A 21,141-nucleotide genomic window follows, 5' to 3' on the forward strand; every position below is an offset into this window, starting at 1 on the left:
AGTTTGAACCTTTCGACAGTCTCAGGACTGAAATCTTAAAAATTTCTCAGTACTTCTCTGTTAGTTTGAACCTTTTGACAGTCTGAGGACTGAAAACCTAAAAGTTCTTGAGTAGTTCTCTGTTAGTTTGAACCTTCAGACAGTCTAAGGACTGAAATTTTAAAAGTTTCTCAGTACTTCTCTGTTAGTTTGAACTTTCTGGTTGACAGAAGCCTTAAAGCGTAAAGTTTGTGGAGATCAGAAGGTAACATTAGTTTGATCCATGCCTTCAACTACTAGTAGACTTTATCTGGAAAGCAGTTTTCTTAAATGAGTTCTTAGTAAATCTGTCCACAATCAAACCAAGAACATAGAAAGAAGAAATGTTTGAAGAAACAACCTGATGTTTTCATTTCAGACTAGAAAACGCTTTAAGACCTTTATGTTTTTGCTCTTTTTGATCCTTTTATTGTCTCTTCTGTTTAATTTGATCTTCTAAAGTCTAACTGGTGTCTTTTCAAATGTTGTCTTTGGTTTGATTCTTCTTAAATGTTTAGTTTTCTTCTTTTCACACCTTTTATTCTTTTCTAATGTCTGATTTGATTTCCAAATGTTTTGTCTTTTAATGTTTAATTGTTTTTTCAAACGTTTTATCGGCCTGTTTGAAAAATTTCCTTTTCTTTCCCAATGTTTAATTTTTCGATTAAATCTTTGTTTTTCTTTTTAAATGTTTTACCACCTTTTAATGTTTAATTTTCTTTTTAAATGCTTCATTGTATTTTCTGTTTAATTCCTATTTAAAGTTTTGTCTTTAAGATTTAATTTTCTAATTAAATAATATAAATAACATAAAATTTTTAATTAAATGTTTTGTCTTTTTATAGGTTTAATAATCTAAGTAAATGTTTTGTATTTTTTAAATGTTTAATATTCTTCTTGTTTAATTGTATTTTTTAAATGTTTAATTATCTAAAATATGTCATTTTTAATGTTTAATATTTTTGTTTTAAAAAATTTGTTTAATTTCATAATTACATGTTTTGTATCTTCTCTTTAATTATCTAATTAAATATTTTGTCTGTTTACTATCATTTAATTTTCTTTTTTAAAAGTTTTATTGTATTAAATGTTTTTTTTCCTTTGATTTAATTGCTTTTTTTAAATGTAGTTTATTTCTTTAATCTTTTTTTCTCTCAAGATTTAAACCCCAACCTCCACAAGCTTCCCTCGCTATACACATGAACCAGGAATCCGTGCACCTGCACAGGAACCGGCTAACTGTGCAGTGCTCCCCCCTCCACCACCCCACATCCTTATCCCAACTATCCTTGTCTAACGTCATGCTTTGCCTGTTTGCAGGTTTGTTTTTTTAGGTTCCTTCTCAAATTGAATTTCCCAACATTGGAGGTTTCATTTGGTACAACGAGCCTTTTTTTTTCTTTTACCCTTTGCAATCCCTGCCCAGATCCCAACATGTCCTTTTTCTTTTTTTCTTCAAGAAAGGTGCGCGCAGCTCTGCGCAGCAGCCGGAGCCGTCATTGGCAGGGCAGCTCAAATGAAATTTCCTTGTATATGAAAATGTGCAATGACCAATAAAAGATTGATAAAAAAAATGAAACAAACCCTTAAATCACAGTGAAAATTCTTCTGTCGTCACAATCATGAGTTAGTCAATTATTCAGTTTATCAATTCAACTTTATTTGTTTAGCACCTTTCACACAGATGACAAAACTAAACAAGCAAAGCGAAAAAGCTGCTAAAACTATGATTAAAACTCAAAAACATATTTAAAAAAAGCATTTAACATGGTAATAAAATATGTTGTGTCCAGGGGATGGAGGGAGTTTATTGAAGTCTTCTTGGGCTCACATGGTAAATCTTTTAAAATATAAACTTGATATTTAGTCTAAGGAAACTGCAGAGAGACAGAAGAACCAACAATATCTCCTGTTTTCTCCTTTAATGAGTCGACTCTTCTTGTGCTTTCAGACCAAAGAACTACAGACTCTTCACAACCTGCTCAAACTCTTGATACAGGACCTCACCACACGGATCAAGAAGGTTTCCTTCTCATTTCTACTCTGAAGCTCACCTTCTCCTGCTCAAACTGCTGACAAATGTTTCTGCTGCTCTAAAGTCTGGTCTCCAGAACTTCCTAAAAACTCAAAGTCTCTTCTGCTGCAGGTTGCTTTGTAGAACTGTTCCAGAAAACCTCACTAAACCACATGGAGAAGCCTCAAGATAGTCGTCCAAATGAAACTGTACAAAAACCAAACTAGCATAACCCAAACACTAAAGTCTCCTGCAGCCTACCAGAGAACCTCTGAGAACAGAGAATCAGGACAGGAACTCTTACCTTCTGGACAACCAACGCTGGTTCTCAAACAAGAATACAGAATGTGTCTGACCAAAAACCTCTAAAGACTCACTACAGCCAAGATAAAGACACAACTCAGCTGTACCAAATCCACTAATCACTGCACACATTAGCACCATGTGCTAACTGTGGCTAAAGAACCACATTTACCAAGACAACTATCCAGTACAAAGCCCTAAAACACACCAAGAAACACATTAAAGACGATTTTACTGCTGGAAGCTGCAAGCTAACGCCTAAAGAACTAACTAAAGCAATGGAGCCAAACCCGGTTCTGTTGTGAAGAGAAGCAGAGGAAATGTTTGTCTGCAGCCACATAAAGCAGGAAGACACTGAGCTGCTCAGGTGTTCCTGATAACACCAAGCTGCTCAGGTGTTCCTGATAACACCAAGCAGCCACCTGGACAGCCAATAGGAACACAGCTTACTGGAAGTCCAGAGGGCTGGCTTAGTCAAGGAAATTTAGTTTAAAGTTGAAGCAGAAAGTTAATAAAGAAAGTTGAAAACCATCTTCTGATACCTGAAATCTCTGAGTTTTCACACAAAGAACACCTGAACATGTCAAACTGGTTCCATAGTAGAACCATCATTGTAAAAACATCATAGTATGGTGTGTTGCTCCAAAAACATTATGACCCGGCTGTCTAGGGTCACCGAGGAGCAACACAAAAACAGGACAAACGCTGGTTTCCAGGGGGTTAGAAGGATATTTACTGGATAGAGGAAGTTTACAACAACACAACATGTGAGCAGAAAAATCACAAAGTCTGTGTTTAGTTCAGCTGAAAATATTAGTTTTTGTCTTTTTTATTGACCAAACTTTTCACGAAGTAGATGAAGAATAATTAAAGCTCTCATGTAGAAGTCCAACTTATTTTGGATCCTTGTGGAGAGTTTAATCTTAGAGTTTGTAAAGCTGTTGAGTTTTTATGTCTCCAGCCAGTAGCTCCAGTCTCATCTCCATTCGCCCCTGATTTCCTCAGCCTGCTTCCCTACTCCTTCTGTTGTCAGTTCCCCCCATCTTGTAAGTACCCCTCCTTAGCTTAGTTTTAGTTTAGTGATCTTCCGTTTTTGAATTCATAGTGTTTGTTTTAGTTTTGTTTCCTCCCAGTTCAGTTCTCCATTTATGTATCGTTTTAGTTTTCTGGTTTAATAAAAGTCTTTCCTAAATTCACCTGTCTGCGCCTGGGTTCTCCAGCTCCCCCAGTAACAGTATTGCACTATATTTCAAAACTAACAACAACAAAACAAAAATTTAAGATCTGTCTATAAAATATGATGCAGATTTATAGATTAAACTACCCACCAGTGAAAAGTTAAAGTTGGCTGAAATGAAATTAATTATTGTGTTTTTCAAACAATACTTCTGTAGTTTTACTGAAGTAAAATAATATTTCATCACTGTCATTTACTACATTTGGAGGTCATTTTTTCTGGTCATATTTCTCTGTTATTTGTCATCAAACAGATTTCATTGAATTGTGCTAAAAATGATCTGGACACAAGCTGAACTGTGAAATCTTAAGAGAGAGAATTATGAAATATATTCACCATTTTTTTCATGTACTTCACTGAATGTCTTGCCTTCCACACGTTTATGAAGGTAACACATTTTAAGAGTGGTTCTGCCTTGCTTTGGGTTTGAGTCCTCGATGCTTGATAATTTCAAGATAATTTAAGAGCAAAATTGCTTGTTTTACAATGGCTGTTATTTATTGTGCAAGTCTTCCAGACAAGATCTGATTTATAGTAACAGAGACTGACTTTGAATCACCTTTCACTGTCTCCGTTGTTATTGCCCAAAGGTCATTCAAATAATTTGTTTCATAGAAGGCATAGTAATATTTTGCAATCAGAATCCATTGTGACCGTGTGAACAATCTGTTCTATTTTAGCAACTCATTTGATTTACAAATAGGCTGACTGCATGCTGTCCCTGTGGCAAGCCAGCTTTCTTCTCACCTCCTCAGTCCCCAGTGGTGGAATGACTTTCCCACCACACTTTGAACAACAAAGTCACTTCTTATATATCATCCATACATGAATTGAATAGTCTCCATTAAAAATGCTTCATTTACCCTAATTCCCTCAGCCACATCCTGGTCTGTCAAATCTTCATTGTCTGCCTGCTCAGTATCTGAGTTTGTCCTTGTCTTTTTAATTTTGAGGCAAAAACACTCAAAGTAACACTGACAAATGAAAATCAGTGCATGAAGAAACAGAAACAAATGTATGAAGGCGGTTTTGGGTGAAGTTTTTCAACAAGTAAATAATTTGCCAAACTGATATCAGCAATCTGTGTGCAAATATTATTCATGCCTCTTCCTATTCTTTGGAAACAATACTGAGCTGTTTCTTTTTAAGTGATTCAAATACTTTTAATTTAAATGTTTAATCCTTTCATAAGCCCATTAAGTGGGTGGCTGTGCATACAGTATGCCCTTGATTGCTGATAGGAGATATTTGTTTTACTTTGCATAAAAATAAGCATAGCCAAATATTCATGTGTCTTCCTGCTTGCAGTTTTCTGCCAAACCATTTCCAAAACCAGAGTACGGGGCAGTTAAAAGATATTATATTATTGCATGTGAAGTCACTAGTAAGTCTAGGTAACCTACTGTGGTTCTTTTTATAATCATTTTATTGAAGAAAGCTGTTAACTTTAGGTTATTTATAGTATTGTTAATTTATATGCTAATTGTATTCATCTATGTCACCATAATTAGGTGCTTATTAATGTTGTGATTGTATGAAAACATGCTGAGATTTACAGTTAAAATGATAGATTTGCATATCTTTAATGTCCTTCTCCGGTCATTGATGAAACCTCTAAAAATTTGTCTCTGTGTATCAGAGTTACATATTTAGAAGGGTTTTTTTCAATGCAAGTATTCCCTTCTTGCCTTAAAATTGTTTAGATGTACACTATATTGCCAAAAGTATTTGCACCTGCCTTGACTGGCATATGAACGTAAGTGACATCCCATTCCTAATCCATAGGGTTCAATATGACATCGGTCCACCCTTTGTAATGTGAATATTGTTTCAAGACATAGAAATGTGAACCTTTCCTAAAAACTAAGCTGACTTTTTGAGAATGCACACTGAAACTAGACATTGTAGCTGTAATTTAGCTACAAAAGCACTAAAATGTAGTTTTAAGTATCATGCCAATAAAAAGGTATGTGTTTAAATGTTGCCAGTGTGGGATTAAAAAGCATTCTCAGTCTTTTTTTTGGAACTGAGAATTTTCACTTCCTATAAGTATGCAAACGGATTGAAACATTTGTGCTTTTTCCATCAGCGTGACAGCTTTCCTTTGCCTGTGGTGCTTTTCTGCACAAATCTAATGCTGCATTAGTCTGGTGGTTTACATACATATTCATGGCTCTACAGTAAAGTAGATCATTGAAGCGTGTGTTGATGGTGCTCATGCAGAATTTAAGACACTGTCATTTTGTTCTGGGCAGAACTGCAAGCTGCCACGTAGAGACCTACTTCACATTTCTGCTGATGACACCAACAACATTTATAACAGCCTAATCACAGTGTGCTCAGCCAAAATGCCTTTCAAAGAAGTGCTTCACACCAGAAGCACGTCAGAGAAAAAAAGAAGTTTTCTGTTGCCTGCTGGTTAAATTGTAAGGCTTGCACATACATTTTAATTTAAATTGATGTTTTTGTTTACTTCCTGGCCATTTTTTACACTTCCAGTAAAATGCTGTTCCCTACATATAGGACACAGCTGTGAAGGATGTGAAAAGGGCTGTAATTGTATGCTGATGTGTCCATTCTATAAAAAACATTTTCTCTGAAAGTAACTTTCTCTGACTGTGTTGAGAAAGCAGAAACCTCTCATTTGATCTGACTTGTGTACTGTGCTGTGATTTCACAACATCCATATGTTAGTTCTTATTTTAGCTGCAATGATTTACAGAACAGAGAAAGCAAAGGGACAGGAGAGAGAAGAAAAAGGAGAGAATCTCCCTCCTCCTCCTCTTTGTGAAAGGAGAGAGCAGTGGGGAAAGGAAGGAGGAGAAATGAGGGAGAGGGGGAGGGTAAACACACCCAGACACAGCCATGTCTGACATCCTCGCATACTGAAAGAAGGAAGGACTGATACAAAGCCAGTGCGACCAAGCAGAAGGGAAAGAGGGAGGGAGGGAGGGAGGGGATAAATGCAAAAAACCCCGGCAGAGAAAAAGGGTGAAAAAGATGCACAAGAGCTGCATCAGTTCTTGTCCGAAAGGAACAAACAACATTGTGTTCGTGAATGGGAGCTGGTGAGCTCAAGCGCAAGGCGAGTGCAATGAGAAACCAGGCAGACTCCAGTCGCTGGTGTTGCTGAGCACCAATCCTCTCTCCTGTCTCTCTCTGCCAGCTAGGACTGAGCCTCGGTATGATTTAGGGGAAGGGTTTGGGGCTTTTCATTAGGATTTGGCGCTTAATGTTTTAGGAATATGCTGCTGGAGAAGATTTGAACGTGCTGTTATTTCTGATTGAACACAGTGTGCGACGTGGAGACTCCTCTAGCTGCTGCTTTCAGGGCTGCTGCTTTCAGGGCTGCTCCCCTCCCTGCTACCTCTGGCTGTGGTTGGGCTATGGTCCTGACTGAGAAGCAGGGCATCACCCAGATGCGGGCCGCCGACTGTATGGGAGGTTAAGCCTGTAAACACCAGCATGGGAGCCAAACAGATGAAATGGTAAGAGCTGTTTTTTTTTAATTAGCATTTTGTCAATCTAGGCTGCTATTTTTGTCGACAATGCACACTCACATCAGTGGCAGATATATACCACACATCAGGCCTGCATTCAGAACACTGTACAACATCTTATTCCCTTGATCAGTTTGTGTATCTCAGTTTAAGTCTTAGAGATGCATTTCATCCCTAACAACGTGACTTTGAAGCCCAAACTGAGCAGGTTATTGTTCGGTGTTGACAGTGCAGTAGGTGTGGGTGTGTCCCTGTGTGTGTCTGTATGAGCTGAGCTGCTATTGCCTAGCAACCGCTATCTTACTGCCATTACTGGTGCTCCCATTTCATGATTCAGACAATAATTATAAATTTTAATTGATATTAGAATAACCAATATTGTTCTTTCTCCTTCAGTTTGAAAGGACAACATTTTAGCTATGAAAAGATTTTAAAAAGTCACGTTGTTTACATGGATTTTGACCTATATTTACCAGTCAAGCCAACTATAAGCTACTACATTCAACCAATTCACCTCTACATATAAATCTACCACCTTGTTAATGTATAAACTTTCCATGCTGATCCCTGATGTTGGAAGAAGTACTCAGATACTAAGTAAAAGTACTTCAAGAGTTTAAAATATACTCCACTATAAGTAAACATCCAGCATTGTGTCTCTTTATTAAGTGTTACCAGGAAAATATACTTAAATCATCAAAAACTTGAGTACTTATAATTACACAACATGGCCCCTGTGATTGATATACTATTATATATGACATTATCGTATTTTTAGTAAGCTGCATTTTACTGCAGCATAAGACTGAGTTTTGATTACTTAATATATTGTATGCTATTTTAATCAAGTGACTCTCATGCTGGGTGTTGGGCCTCCTCCATTGGGTCACAAGATAAATCTCAGTGATCATGAGGTGATAAATGTGAAGAAAAGACTAGAAAAAACAAAATTATGCAACACAGTTTTAACTTTGTCTCCTCCCCTCAAATGATTGCTTTTTATGTGATACTGAGTCTTTTTTTGTCCTTTAATAAGGAATCACAAGCCAGAAAGTTGGGGAAGTGTTGGTTTAATCTGTAACAGCACATTTTATTTATAAGAATGTGAGATGTTGTTTTAAGTGAAATATTTATTTTAACAGTAACCATAACTTTCAAGCAAATTTAAAGGAATAACGGGTAAAAGATCGTTGTGAAGTAGCAGTATAAAGAACCAAAAGCTGTAAATACTCAAGTACTGTAAAATTACATCAAATTTACTCAGTAACTTTCTACCACTGTTGATCAGATGATGTTAATCTGTTGCACTGTGGCTCATCTTTTGCAAATCCCAGCGCTTAATCTTTGGCTTAACCCATATGTTCCAAATCTGTATGTCTGTGTACGTGTTCTCTTAGTGCAACAAATCGGCAGCGAGCATCTAAAATATATTTGTTAGACTTTATTGAGCAGCTCTCTGAGACAATGATAGAGGGTATCCCGATAATGTCATCAACTGCAGTGACAAGATTAGTGGGGAGGCAGCTTCTTTGATCCCCCTTGGAAAAACACTTAAGGATAATTACAGCGGTATCCGATAAGACGCTCTGTTCATGTTTTTTTTGTGACCCAGTGCAGTGACTCTTTCTGAGAGGTTGTTAGGACCAAACTATCAGCTGTTTCTCAGTATGGCGAATGTGCTCAATTTTCCTAATTTCAAAGTGTTTCTTTCTCTATATTTTTTTACTCATGCTAGTGGCATGCTAGCAAGTGAGGCTGCAACTAAAGATTATTGTCCATGTTGTATCTCTATTATTTTCTTGATTAATCAATTAGCTGTTTGGTCTACAAAGCGTCAGATAATGGTGAAAAATCTGATCAATGTTTCCCAAAGTCCAACATGATGTCCACAGCACAAAGATATTCAGTTTACTGTCATAAATGTGGAAAGAAAGCAGAAAATATTCTCTTTTTAGAAGCTTAAATCAGGGAACTTGGACAATTTTGTCACCAAATTACTCAAACTGACTAAGCTATTATCAAAATAGTTGACGATTAATTCAATAGATGACATCTGCTAGCAACAGGAGAGTCAGTTATCAAGTTTTGTCTGTACAGAAAATATTTCAGATGTGCTACAGATCTGCACAGTGCCCACACTATCAGCTGTCATGTCTGGTGATCTCCTGACCTTTGTTGTGTTGCATCCAAAAGGTTAATGTTGAATAACTATTGGATGGTTTCCCATGAAATTTTGTACATACACACTCATGCCCCCCTCAGGCTAAATTATAACAGCACTGGTGAGCTTTTGACTTTTCGTTTAGCTCATTACGACAAACTTTTAATTTGTCTGATGCTTTTGTTTATGACTCATTCCCTTGAAAACATCCATATCAGCCTCAGTTGAACTTCTGTTCATTTTCTCCCCACAAATGTTAGCATGCAAACTTACTAAACTAAAATGAATTCTGAAAATGGTTCCGTGCTACACCTGAACATCAGCATGTTAGAACGGAGATTGTCATTTTTAGCGTATATCATGCAGCACATTTAGCATATATCTAGCTTTTACCTTAACATTTCCACATCTGCATTGCCATAGATTTTTTAAGCTTGTTAGTTTAGCAGTTGAAAAACAGTAAGTTGTCACATGAATATGTACACAGTTAGTCCATACAGGGGCAGTGTGAACACCAAAAGGACAATGATACAAGTGTTTACTGTCTGTTGTGATTTCAGCTTGTGCTGAGTAATGCTATTAGATAAGCAGAAAATCTCACTGACTACAATATAAGTCTTCCTCCATATGTATGGGAAGAACAAGTTCAACAGCAGTGTAATCCCTCAGGACATACTTTGGGTCTAAACACAGTTTTATCCCACAGTTAAGTCCACAGTTATTTTTCCTTCTTAGTTGTTTAGCCTCAGGAGCAAGATGATGAATTGTGATGCTTTTCCATGGCTTGCTAGCATGGAGTTTAGATCTGTTTCTGCAATCACAGGCTTGTTTTCACACACAGACACAGGGGGGTGGGAAGAAGGAATCCTCTGTTCAGGGACCGTGCATAATGCCATAGGTCGCAGGTCACAGTAGCTCCATCCTATTTCTACAAACACAGCAGAATGAAGATGACAGCTGGCCCGAACCTCAGGCTGCTGCAGAAGCTCTCAGAAAGCACAAAACCTATATTCATCATCAAAACAGCAAGAAACCAGCGATTCAGAAACCATGCAAACATTATGTTTTGAAATTGTGGCTGAAGGGGGAGAAAAGCATGCAAAGAATTTCCTGTGGGAAAATGACAGAGTTGTGTGCATTCCTGCTCCCAGTGTGTGTTTCCTGAACAGGTTTACAACCTGTTTAATCCTGTTTTGTTCATAATTCCTTTATTTACAAAATACTCAGCCATATTTTATACTCTTATGGGCATAATGTGTTAAAAAATGGATTTGGTTTAAAATATTTAGCCCAGATGGGATTAATTGACATTTTTATGCTCCTTCGGGAGTGTATATCTCCATATTATGTTGCTAGGTTTATTTATTGCCGTTCATTTGGCAGGATGCAAACACATTCATTCCTTCCTGTGCCCACCATCTGTTTCAGTCTCAGCTCAGCCAGCCCTGCTCACTCCCCCAAAGAGGAGTATGTTATCACCCAGTCCACTGACACCCCTAAAGACGAAACGGTCCATGATCAGTCTGAGAACCAGAGGGAACCTCAGGATGAAAAATCTGAGCCCACAGAGAAGAAATCTGTCACAGGTTGGTTGGCTGCACATCAACTGTTGTAGAGCCAGATACGATGCAATGAAAAACGAGCTCTATTGCCTCATCTCCCTTTTTTCCTCCCTTCCTTTCAGAGGAGGTGTCTCTCTGTGGATTGTGTCCCTCCCTCGGGCAGGATGCGCAGGAGGAAGAAAAGTCCTGGGAGGAGCAGCTGGATGCCCACCAGGAGCAGCTGGAGAAGGAGATGCAAGAGGCCAGGAGGATGGTGTTCCGCCTACAGGTAACTCCTGGTGATGACACACTATAAAACAAACTGCACAGCTACTTTGAAAACACTGACAGAAGGTATACAGACTACAGATGCCTCAGAGGAAGGTTGCAGTTAAGCATACAGTAAGATTTGAGCTTGGTTTCAGACTTCTGGTTGTCTGCCCACACCTTGAGTATTTTCAGTGTTTCGAACAGATTATATAACGATAATAAAATGTCAAAAATAAATAAATAAAAAACAAAAGTGAAGTCATCGACTTGAGATAAATCAAGTTGCTACATGAAGGCACTTAGACAAGCTTACAAAACATCTATTTGTTCACTTCAATATCACTCGATTTCAAATTTCTGCAACATCTTCACAGGCAGACCATTTTTGCCTCTCTTCACAGTCAAAAAAATCACTTTACAGTTTGTTACCTCCTGGCCAGTTGCTTCTAATACAATGAAATCATTTTTATTTGCAGTGATCTAAGATACTGTAGGCACCTTGTAAGATACAGAATTTGCGTTGTCTTGTAATATTTTGAATATATGCAAAACATACAGAAAATGTGTGAATTTATTATAAGAATTGTAAAACAATTTCTATTTTATGTATAGATACCTAACATAATTGCATATTTCAGTGTAGGCTATAAAAAAAACCTGTCATTTCGTGTTTTTTTTACGTATTTTCTCTAGTTGCATGTTTATATTTCACGTGAGAGTTAAGAATTAAGTGACATCAGCGCATTAAAATCAAGAAGTATACATTGAAATATGTAAAAGAAGCCTGTTCCCGTTTCATCATATTCTTATTTTCTAAGGTTAGCAGTTCTGTGTACAATATTAAGCAATAAATGAATTAATTATTCACCATAAATCATGTCTCTTTTTTATTATTTTGTGATCCATTAATCAAACATTTTGAATGATGCTTGTGGACTGTGACTTAAAATAAGGAAAGAAAAGTTAATTTGCTAATTAAAAATGACCATTTATTGGCAGGTATGGTTTCATTTTTGTATTTAGGTATATTTTGGGGTGCAGAAACAAGACATCTACACACACTGCAGAGGTACAAAATTAGATGTGTGTGGTGTCTCTTACAAAAATAGCCTTTCTTGCTAATTATAAACATAATACTGTCACTTCTAAACATAAGTCTTAAAGTCTATGTGTACTCCTGCAGGCTTTTTCATGTGACTTAGTCAGCTGCAGTGCAATAGTTGATGTGCAGCTATGTATAAAAATAGAAAACTGCTATATTAACAAAACACAAGAAAATATCTGCCATGCACATTTAATTATGAGTGCTTACAGACCATCAGTCTGTGTGTCTTCATATGTCTGCTTTTGTTCTCAGGCTTTGCTGCTCCACGGCTCCCTCCCTGAGGAAGACCAGGACGGATCCGTGAGCTTCGGAGACAACCGGGCTAACGCTGAACAGCAGCTGGTACAGTGCCCTCTCTCTGCTAACTTGAGAAAACCACACTTGCTCGCTACTCTGTGTGAAGTGTCAGCGTCAGCCCTTCTGTTGCGATGATGTTTGCAGCCATCACTGCTCTCAAGAGTGGCCAATGTAGCGCTCAAATGAATCTCTCTGATCTGCTAGCCTGCTGTCATGCAGGCCCATTGCTTCCTCATACGTTCTGACATTTTTCCATTCTCTAATTACCATGCTCATACCCTCTCCCTTTGAAGGTTCTAATCCGCAGTCGTCTGGACCAGAGCATGGAGGAAGCCCTTGATCTCAAGGTACAGTAAGTAAATGTACCGTAATTAGGTTTAATACAGATGAGCCGCCTTACGAGCAGAGTCTCTTTTTCTAATGTTTCTGTTCATTTGTTCGGCTCTTAGAGGGAACTCCTGAGGCACAAACAGGAGACGCGCCACATTCAGGCCATCAAGGTAAACCTCTTACTCTAATTTTAAAGATGGATTAAAGGATGTAATTCAATATATTTCACTTGTGCACTCTTCCAAACTTATGATTCTGCAGGTTTGTGTTTTTTTTAAATCATACACAATATATCTTCTTTATTTCTTTACAAAGATATGAAAGTTTAGTCGTGGGTGGATGCAATTGATGAAGCAAGTGGATGCAGTTTATCTGTATTCAGGTCCTTTCTGGACATTTCTTTGATCCCCCCTCTTTCTCATTAGGATGCTCTGCAGCAGCGCTTGGCAGTGCTGGAGGATGCTGTGCTGCAGCTAAAGCAGGAACTGCTAAGGTGCAACATGGCCAAAGATCAGCTGGAAGGGGAAAATGTGAGACAAGTGATGATTTCCGTTTGACACGATAAAATATTTGACCTGCCTGACCCGTGAATGCAGCTTTATGTGAGAAATATAACACTCGTATATCACATTGATGTATCTACTTGCAGGCAGAGCTCAAATGCAAGCTGAGCGAAAGGAACAAATTACTCAGTGAATATGAGGTATTGTCTTTTATTATGTACACGTCAGTGCGTTCTTTAGCTGCATACATGCAAATAAAGGCTTATGTCATCCATCTTTCTTGTCACAATAGCAGCAACTCGGGAGGAAGGACAGAATACTGCAGCAACAGCAACAAAAGCTTGACGAGGCTCAGCATAAAGCACACGAAGTCAGCCTTGGACGGGTACTGAGCTTGACATGTTTCATGTTTTTCCACGATATACTGCATGTTTGGATGGCAATCACTCACATAATACTAGTAATGATATTTATGCAGCCTTTTTTAAACACGGCTGCAAAGGAATTCACACAAGGCAGCAACATACTTTTCCTCTTGTTAAAAAAATGAAAAGACCACTTATGCTGAAAGCAACACCATCCTCTAAAAGAGTACTATAGAATAAAAAAGGTAACATTTCCTATACAACTTAGAATTGTAAGCTTTACACAGTAAACCATTACTCAAGGAAGAGGAAATAGTGCATTTGTCAGAAGACTATTTTCTGCGGCAGATTAATACACATTTCTTGCACCAGTGAGTATTTCTTGCGGCAGGATGGTATGTGAGACTGAATCAGAATAAACTACAGTGCTACAATGTTCAGCGTAATAAAAAAACATGTCACCCAGTGCAACAGCGTGACTCACTGATGTGTTTTTAATAGATTTTGAACAACAATGAAGCTCTTATTCAGAGGAATAGCTGCAGAGTGTCAGGCTTTGCTTTAGCTGCCCAGGTCTAGTTTTGTTCGTTCTTACTGTATTTTCTGTTCAGAAGATGGTTATAGAATATCACCAGCCTTAGCATGCAAAAGATCAATCTCACTCAGGTTTATTCATATGCCTATTGTTGTCTCTTTGACAGTCATTTAGGAGTGAAAATGGAGGCTACGGTAACTCGGTGGCTTCAACATCTCCTCCAGCATTCCAACACAATGCCCCAGTATGTAATCTTTTTTTTATTTCCTTAATCAGAAATATCACTTGCCACTTAATGTGTTGATGTTTATGGCATACTGTATAGGAGCATGGGTCTCAGAGGAAAAGAAAAAGAAATGTGAATTGGGCAGAACTAACTCAGATGTTTAAGTCAAAAGTAATAGATATACATCAAACTTCTGAGGTATCAGGTCTGAATTGGAATACAGAGTCAACATTTTAACAGTCACTATTATGAAGTATTACTAAAAAGTCAAAATGATCAGATAATAAGCATCATAACATGTCAGAATACTGACTCACAATGTCAAAAAGTGGAATAATTCAAAATTATGAGACATTGAATTCACAAGCTTAAAATTGGGAGAATTGTGTTTCAGACATTTTGTCATTTTGAAATAATGAGTCAGAATCTCCTAATTATGACTTAATCTGACTATTTTTATTCTGTCATGCTAAACTTTTGTAACTTTTTTACTGCTCTGAAATGAAAAGCAGAATGACATGTATGACTATCAAAAAGTGTTTGTCACAGGGTGAGGAGCTGCAGCTCGTCCGGGAAGCTCTACGCAGTTTGAGGGACAGTTTTTCGGGCCACGACCCCCAACATCACACCCTGGACACCCTGGAGCAAGGCGTGGCCAGTCTCATGGACCGGTTGCACTCTTTGGACACCCAGCGCAGACAGGACAGAGGGGTATATGCTCTCCCACACAAAGAATAGTAGCATATCTTGTCACTCGATGAAGGATGACTCAACAACACATGACACTGGACTGTTAACCACGAGTAACTGCTGCTGCTTCTTCTTCTAGGAGGAATTCAAATCACCAGGACGCAGAGCCAACTCGACAGACCGTGACTCCTGGCCGCCGAGCTCAAGTGAGACAAACAGAATCCTTGTTATGTTTAGGATTTGTCATCCTCCGCAACATCTCAACTCTGGCCGTTAAATCAAATTCTGCCATTCAGTTACACTGCCATGTATGGAAGGGGCATTATTGGCTGTGAGGTTAGAGCCATTTCAGATCCTGGTTGTGGGAAAAACAATATTTGCTGTGTTTGTAATTATCTCCAGAAATGGCGCACTCCCACAGCAGCCCGGGTTTGGACACTGCCGTCTCCACTAAAGTGCTCTACTTCACCGATCGCTCGCTAACTCCATTTCTGATTAACATCCCAAAAAGGTGACTTAGTTACACAGCTGCATTATTGCTTGTTCCTTCACTGTAGCATGCATGATTTTTTAAGCACATTGCTGCTTGAGTTAGAGCTGAACTGAGGCATGACTGGAGTTATATTGGGACGCTTCAGTGGTTGGGCTGGTTAAATGTTTATTCTAGAAAATGGTTGTGTGCATGTACGTGTGCATAGATTATGACTGACTCCCGTGTGCTGTACAGGCTGGGCGAGGTGACACTGCGAGACTTCAAGGCTGCGGTAGACAGACAAGGCAGTTTCAGATACCACTTCAAGGCCCTTGACCCAGAGTTTGGCACAGTGAAAGAGGAGGTAGGTGTGGGAGTGAAATTATAGCCCCTGCTTCTGTTCACATCAGCTTCAGCAGGCAAATATAAAATGGCAGTTACAGAGTAAGATATGCTAATAATAGCCGGGCCTGCTCTATACTTCAAAACACTGTGGGGTGACTTATTTCCATCCCAGAGATTCTGATAACACAGAGTAGTCATTTTCACTTTCTATCTAGACCTTTGTATCGTACATAATAGATGCGAGTCTCTCAGATATGTAAATGCTGAATGTTGGCTGCTCAGGTGTTTCAGGATGGAGCAGTTGTGCCCGGCTGGGAGGGAAAGATTGTGGCGTGGGTGGAAGAGGATCACGGAGAGCGGAGATAGAACCTAAAAGCCAGAGATCACCACTACAAACCTCAGTTATTCCCACTGGACCAGGAATCCACTGAAAAATACTTGTGATGCCATAAGAAAGAATAGTTATAATACAATTAACTGGGACCAATGGAGCTAATTTTACCATTTCAATACAAAACCATGTTTTAAAGTGAATGTTTCATATAAAGAATTTGACTTGACTTTTGGTTACAGCACTATTTGATGGAACGCATATTAGACATTGTTTGCAGCTCATAAATTAATATGTGGGACGACCGTTTAATGGTCAGTGATGTGATACTTGAAACTGAATTACAAAAGAATGTCACTTGTACATCAAATAACACACTCTAAAGCTGTGCTCTAAAAAGCTGTCATCACTGCATAGTATGCAAACCTTAAATGAAAGTGTTTACTGACATTTTTCACACGTTCCAGATTGCCAAAATTGTGATGTTGTTGTTCTGCATCAATTTTGATGTTTTAATAAATTATTGCATGGATTATTTAGTTGTCAATTATTCCCCCTGCATACAGTAATGACACTGCACACCAGCTCCTAGCCATTATACACCTCCACTCACACACCCACACATTTATAAACAAAATCCACAGATTGCCATTAAAGTCAATTAATTTTTTTTAGGTTAAGAATTAGATTTGCTGCTGCATATCAGCCCACACGGCACAAAGGGACACTGTCACATATTTGTTTTACAAAAATATTTTGCTGTTGGAAATGGATCCATTTACAGGCAGCTGTTTCTTGTTTGTTAGCTTGAGTTTTGAGGCAGAGGATGGGTCCCTTCACAGAATAATATGATCTCAATGCTTTTCCCATTGCATAAAAGGAATTTAGTTTGCTTGTATTATTTACTTTGAGGTATTTTCGATGTCAGAATTGTTTCCTCGCCTCTGGGTACATTTGTTTCTCCATTAAGGCAAATGATCACAAAACATCCACTTTCAATGTAAGCCTTCGTTTCTTCCTATTAAAGATGGCAGATGCTGTGTCTTCATTTACAGTTTTTGGAAGCTTCAGAAGCAAATAGTAAACATCCTCCACTTCCAATAAGATGTCGTCCTGCAAAGAGAAAGACATTCAGCACACTTTAAGACCCACTACAGGCCAATAATGTATTTTTTATGACATCCAGCTACGCACTCACGCGCTGGATTCTAAAGTGGTTCATTATAACTGTTGAAGTGAGTGTGTAACCGCAAACCTTAGACATTCTCAGCTGGCACTCTGACATGGAGCAAACCTTTGGCAGCTCCACTGTCAGCTCCACGCTGCGAGCAGCTCCTGCTGTATCCGTCTTCACCTCAAGTTGGTAGTCTGGCTTCTGCGGCTCCACAAAAGTGGTAGAGATGACCTGGATCAAATCCTTCTTTGTGTGCTCTGCAGGTCTATGGATAATTTGGGCTGCTGAGTCCTCGTCTTGTTTCTTTGCTCGCAGAGTGGAGAATTGCTGCAGGAGGGCAGCTGGTGTCTGACCAGCTATGAAAAGGAGGAGTAAGGATTATTAGAAACTGGGAAAAGCTGAAAGATAATTTACCTTCAGGAGGAAAGGAACATAGCTCCAACCTGAAAGGTTTGTGGCAGTTAATCATAGTAAAATACTTCTTGCTATACCTGTGTCTGCTTGTTTGGAGGAATTGGACCACTTCTGAAACCCAAGCCGGCGGTGGAGCTCATCTGGGCTACTTTTTGGGCTCCAGTTTACGACACTGTATTGCTGAGATAACCTCATCCCATGCTGCTGCTGGGCAAAGCTCAGGGCCTGCATATAAACCTGGTTCATGTGAGCTTGCTCTTCCATGCTTTCCTGCAGCACTGCAGGGTTTAAAGCCACATCCAACACAGCAAACCAGCCTGTAGAGGAAAAACTATCAGTATTCTTGTTTTTATCATGTAACAGAAAGGCTAGCTCTGCAGTGTGTGATGCATTTGACCTTCATCTGTGCCTGTTTTCAGTTCTCCTGCACACACAGGTAAAGGCCTGCTGGGATCCTGAGGTGCAGGCACACGCTTCCAGCTGCATATGTTAATGTACATCCAGCCTTTCTTTGGTTCCTGTTAAGGACACAGATGCACTGTCAGAAAATCTGTAACAACCCAACCTTTCTTCAAAGCTATAGATGGACACAGATCTGAAAGCTTTGCAGAATGTAGTAAAAGTCTGGTGCCATGCATGGAAGAATAAACGGAGCTTAAACAGTTAGTCTTTCAACCAAAGCTTAATTCGTGACAGCTTTACTAATGAATCCATTATTTAAGTACATTTTTAGTCAAAATACACAAACTTTGGCCTGAAAATAGAACATATTTTCTTCTCCTTATCATACTGGACTGACTATACCTGGGGTTTAAAATGCTGATTGGATAAAATAAGAAACATGAAGACAAGGATTTGGCAACATTTTGGTCATATTTTGTCATATATTTAATTTATTAGCAGTTACAAAACTTGTAAATGTTATATTTAAATGGGGTCACAATATTTTAATGACCTGCCAGATTAATTTCATAAATAGTAGAGTTGTCCATGTATCATAATTATCTAAATGTGTCTCTGTACTTAGTCGTTTTTGTTTTGTTTGTTTTTTTCTGTATAACATTCAAAACAAAAACTGTACAGGGAAACTTTTTGGTTACACTTGCTCCCCAAGTGCATTCTGTATTTAAACTTGCAGTGTGGGACTTTTGTCTGCACCTTCTGGTAGTGAATGTAATTATACAAACAAGCGTAAGACTGAATGCTGAGACTCTTTTTATCTGGAGCATTAAGAAACCTTTTTGGACTCCCTCTAAACTTACTCCTACTGTAGTTGCTGTAGTCTACTACTGCTTTAGTACTCAATCTCTGTAGCGCTATTGTTTCTTCCCTACACACACACACACACACACGTGTGTGTGTGTGTGTGTGTGTGTGTAACTACGGCAATGGTGCATAATAGTGTATCACTCAGCCCTCACCTGTTAATATGCTGACTGTCCTAACTAGTAACTACAGTACTGTAATGTACAGTATAATAATAAAAACTTTAGACCCAGTCCAACAGTGTGACTCACTGATTCACTGATGTGTATTCAGCAGATTTTCAACAACACTGAAGCTCTTAAGCCGCAGTATATCAGACTTCGCTTTAGTTACACAGATCTAGTTTTGTCATTGCATTTTTTAAATTAATTTATTTTGATATACGAAGTAAAAATTATTAGATACAAAGTCAAAATTCTGAGATCCATCCATCCATCCATCATCTATACACCGCTTGATCCTCATTAGGGTCGTGGGGGAGCTGGAGCCTATCCCAGCTGACTTGGGGCGAAGGCAGGGGACACCCTGCACAGGTCACCAGTCCATCGCAGGGCGAAAATTCTGAGATTCCACTCGAAAATTTAGAGGTATTAGGCTAAGACTGGAATACTAAGTCAACATGTTAACAGTGGAAAGTAAAAATGATCAGATAAGTTAGCATTATATGCCAACAAAAACAAAATAACTTAAATTTAAGAGACAATAAGCCAAAGTTTTGATTGCTAACTTAAAAATGTGAGAACATCTCCAGCATTCCAACATAATGCACCAGTATGTATCCCTTTTAATATAATTATTCAGTACTGTCCATTAATGTTCATTGTGTTAATTTAAATTGCTTGGTATATGGAAGCATGTGTCTGGTGTAAAAAGAAAAAAGTCAAAATCATGGGAAAGGAATTCAGAATTTTGAGATAGTAAGTCAAAACTATTAGACATAGTTAAAAGTCTTAGGTACTACATAAAAATAGAAGTTTCGGGTTAAAATTGAAATAATAAGCCAACATATCAATAATAACAGTTAAACATACGATACAAAAAGTTAACATTGTACGATAAGAACAAATTGATTTTAAGCCGAAAAAAAGAATAATAACTACAAATCATGAGATAAATATAACACATAAATAAATGTCTACGGTTACTTCCTTGTTCCGCTCTGGAAACCAATCATTGCTGGATGACGGAAAACGCGTCACTGGCGGTGCGCCATCGCGGGAACGTCGCCTGAGATTTCAAATTCAGGTGTGCTGTAAAACAGGCAGACTTACCTGCCGCTGATGGGCGTCAGTTGTTTAAAGAGACTTATTTATACGTAAAAGTCTCGCGCTATAACTTTAAATTTAAAATAACGTTGCTGTCAAGGTGGCTGAACTTATTAAGTGAGTCACAGAATATGGTGGACAACACCTGTATGAACCTGTAGGCCCCGCACACCTAAACGGAGCTATTCAATCAGACACACCCGTGTCTTCTTTGCTTAAACGCTAAATGTGTGTTGCTGACAATTCGCTTATCATAGCTAGAGTCAAGCTAACTAGTAGTTAGCAGTTTTTAAGCCGCTGCCACCGACGAGACTCACCAGTATTTGGGTGCGCAGACAGGAGTGGAGTTCAGGCGGCGAGCTGAACTCTGTTCCTTCCTTCATCTGTTTCTCTATGAACCTGCGGTAAGCAGCAGGGTCATTTTCAGAGAGATCATCCAGCATGGACCAGAGCTGGTTGACCTGCTGTAGAACATCCTCTGTACTGCCAGCGGAGGACATGTTCAGGTAACTGCCTTATTTATAATGCTAAAGAGATGCTAACTAGTTAGCTGTTTTTTTTTTTTTTTTTAAAGAAAATAACAAGAGAAACGCCGACGTTTGGGCGTTAAAATCAGAAATCCAGCTTCTCTATAGTGTTAGAAAATACTGTCGATGTTAAAATGTCGCAAAAAAACATTGAGCTATAGTCCATAAATATAAGAAGCTAGTTGATTTCTGTCAAACTAATGCAACAACTAACGCTGGCTTGGCTAATGTTGTCAGTTGCTATGGAAACGT

At 38.5% G+C, this 21,141-nt stretch overlaps 2 protein-coding genes across 4 annotated transcripts; one reads left to right on the plus strand and one right to left on the minus strand.

Annotated features, from left to right (window-relative positions):
• Positions 1-6,517: 6,517 nt before the first annotated feature.
• On the plus strand, positions 6,518-16,775 carry dixdc1a (DIX domain containing 1a). Of its 3 annotated transcripts, none has more exons than XM_055012223.1 (16): positions 6,518-6,754; positions 6,867-7,060; positions 10,662-10,819; positions 10,918-11,063; positions 12,402-12,491; positions 12,740-12,793; positions 12,896-12,946; positions 13,202-13,306; positions 13,426-13,479; positions 13,575-13,664; positions 14,346-14,423; positions 14,943-15,116; positions 15,235-15,301; positions 15,498-15,606; positions 15,823-15,931; positions 16,195-16,775. In XM_055012223.1, exons 2-16 carry the CDS (start codon positions 7,038-7,040, stop codon positions 16,276-16,278), a joined length of 1,392 nt encoding a protein of 463 aa, XP_054868198.1. In that variant the 5' UTR covers positions 6,518-6,754; positions 6,867-7,037; the 3' UTR covers positions 16,279-16,775. The 3 variants fall into 3 exon arrangements, with proteins under 3 accessions (XP_054868198.1, XP_023127795.1, XP_023127796.1); XM_023272027.3 differs by having other exon boundaries at positions 6,519-6,754; positions 13,572-13,664; XM_023272028.3 differs by having other exon boundaries at positions 6,519-6,754; positions 13,572-13,664; positions 14,955-15,116.
• A 119-nt stretch (positions 16,776-16,894) lies between these two features.
• Positions 16,895-21,132, minus strand: pih1d2 (PIH1 domain containing 2). Its single transcript, XM_023272029.3, has 5 exons — positions 20,680-21,132; positions 18,229-18,349; positions 17,909-18,148; positions 17,499-17,773; positions 16,895-17,356 (listed from the first exon to the last, which is right to left on the minus strand). The coding sequence occupies exons 1-5, from the start codon at positions 20,860-20,862 to the stop codon at positions 17,222-17,224; spliced, it is 954 nt and encodes a 317-aa protein (XP_023127797.2). The 5' UTR covers positions 20,863-21,132; the 3' UTR covers positions 16,895-17,221.
• Positions 21,133-21,141: the final 9 nt, after the last annotated feature.

This window comes from Amphiprion ocellaris, chromosome 7, assembly GCF_022539595.1.
Source record: "Amphiprion ocellaris isolate individual 3 ecotype Okinawa chromosome 7, ASM2253959v1, whole genome shotgun sequence".
In the NCBI taxonomy this organism is placed as follows: domain Eukaryota; kingdom Metazoa; phylum Chordata; class Actinopteri; family Pomacentridae; genus Amphiprion; species Amphiprion ocellaris.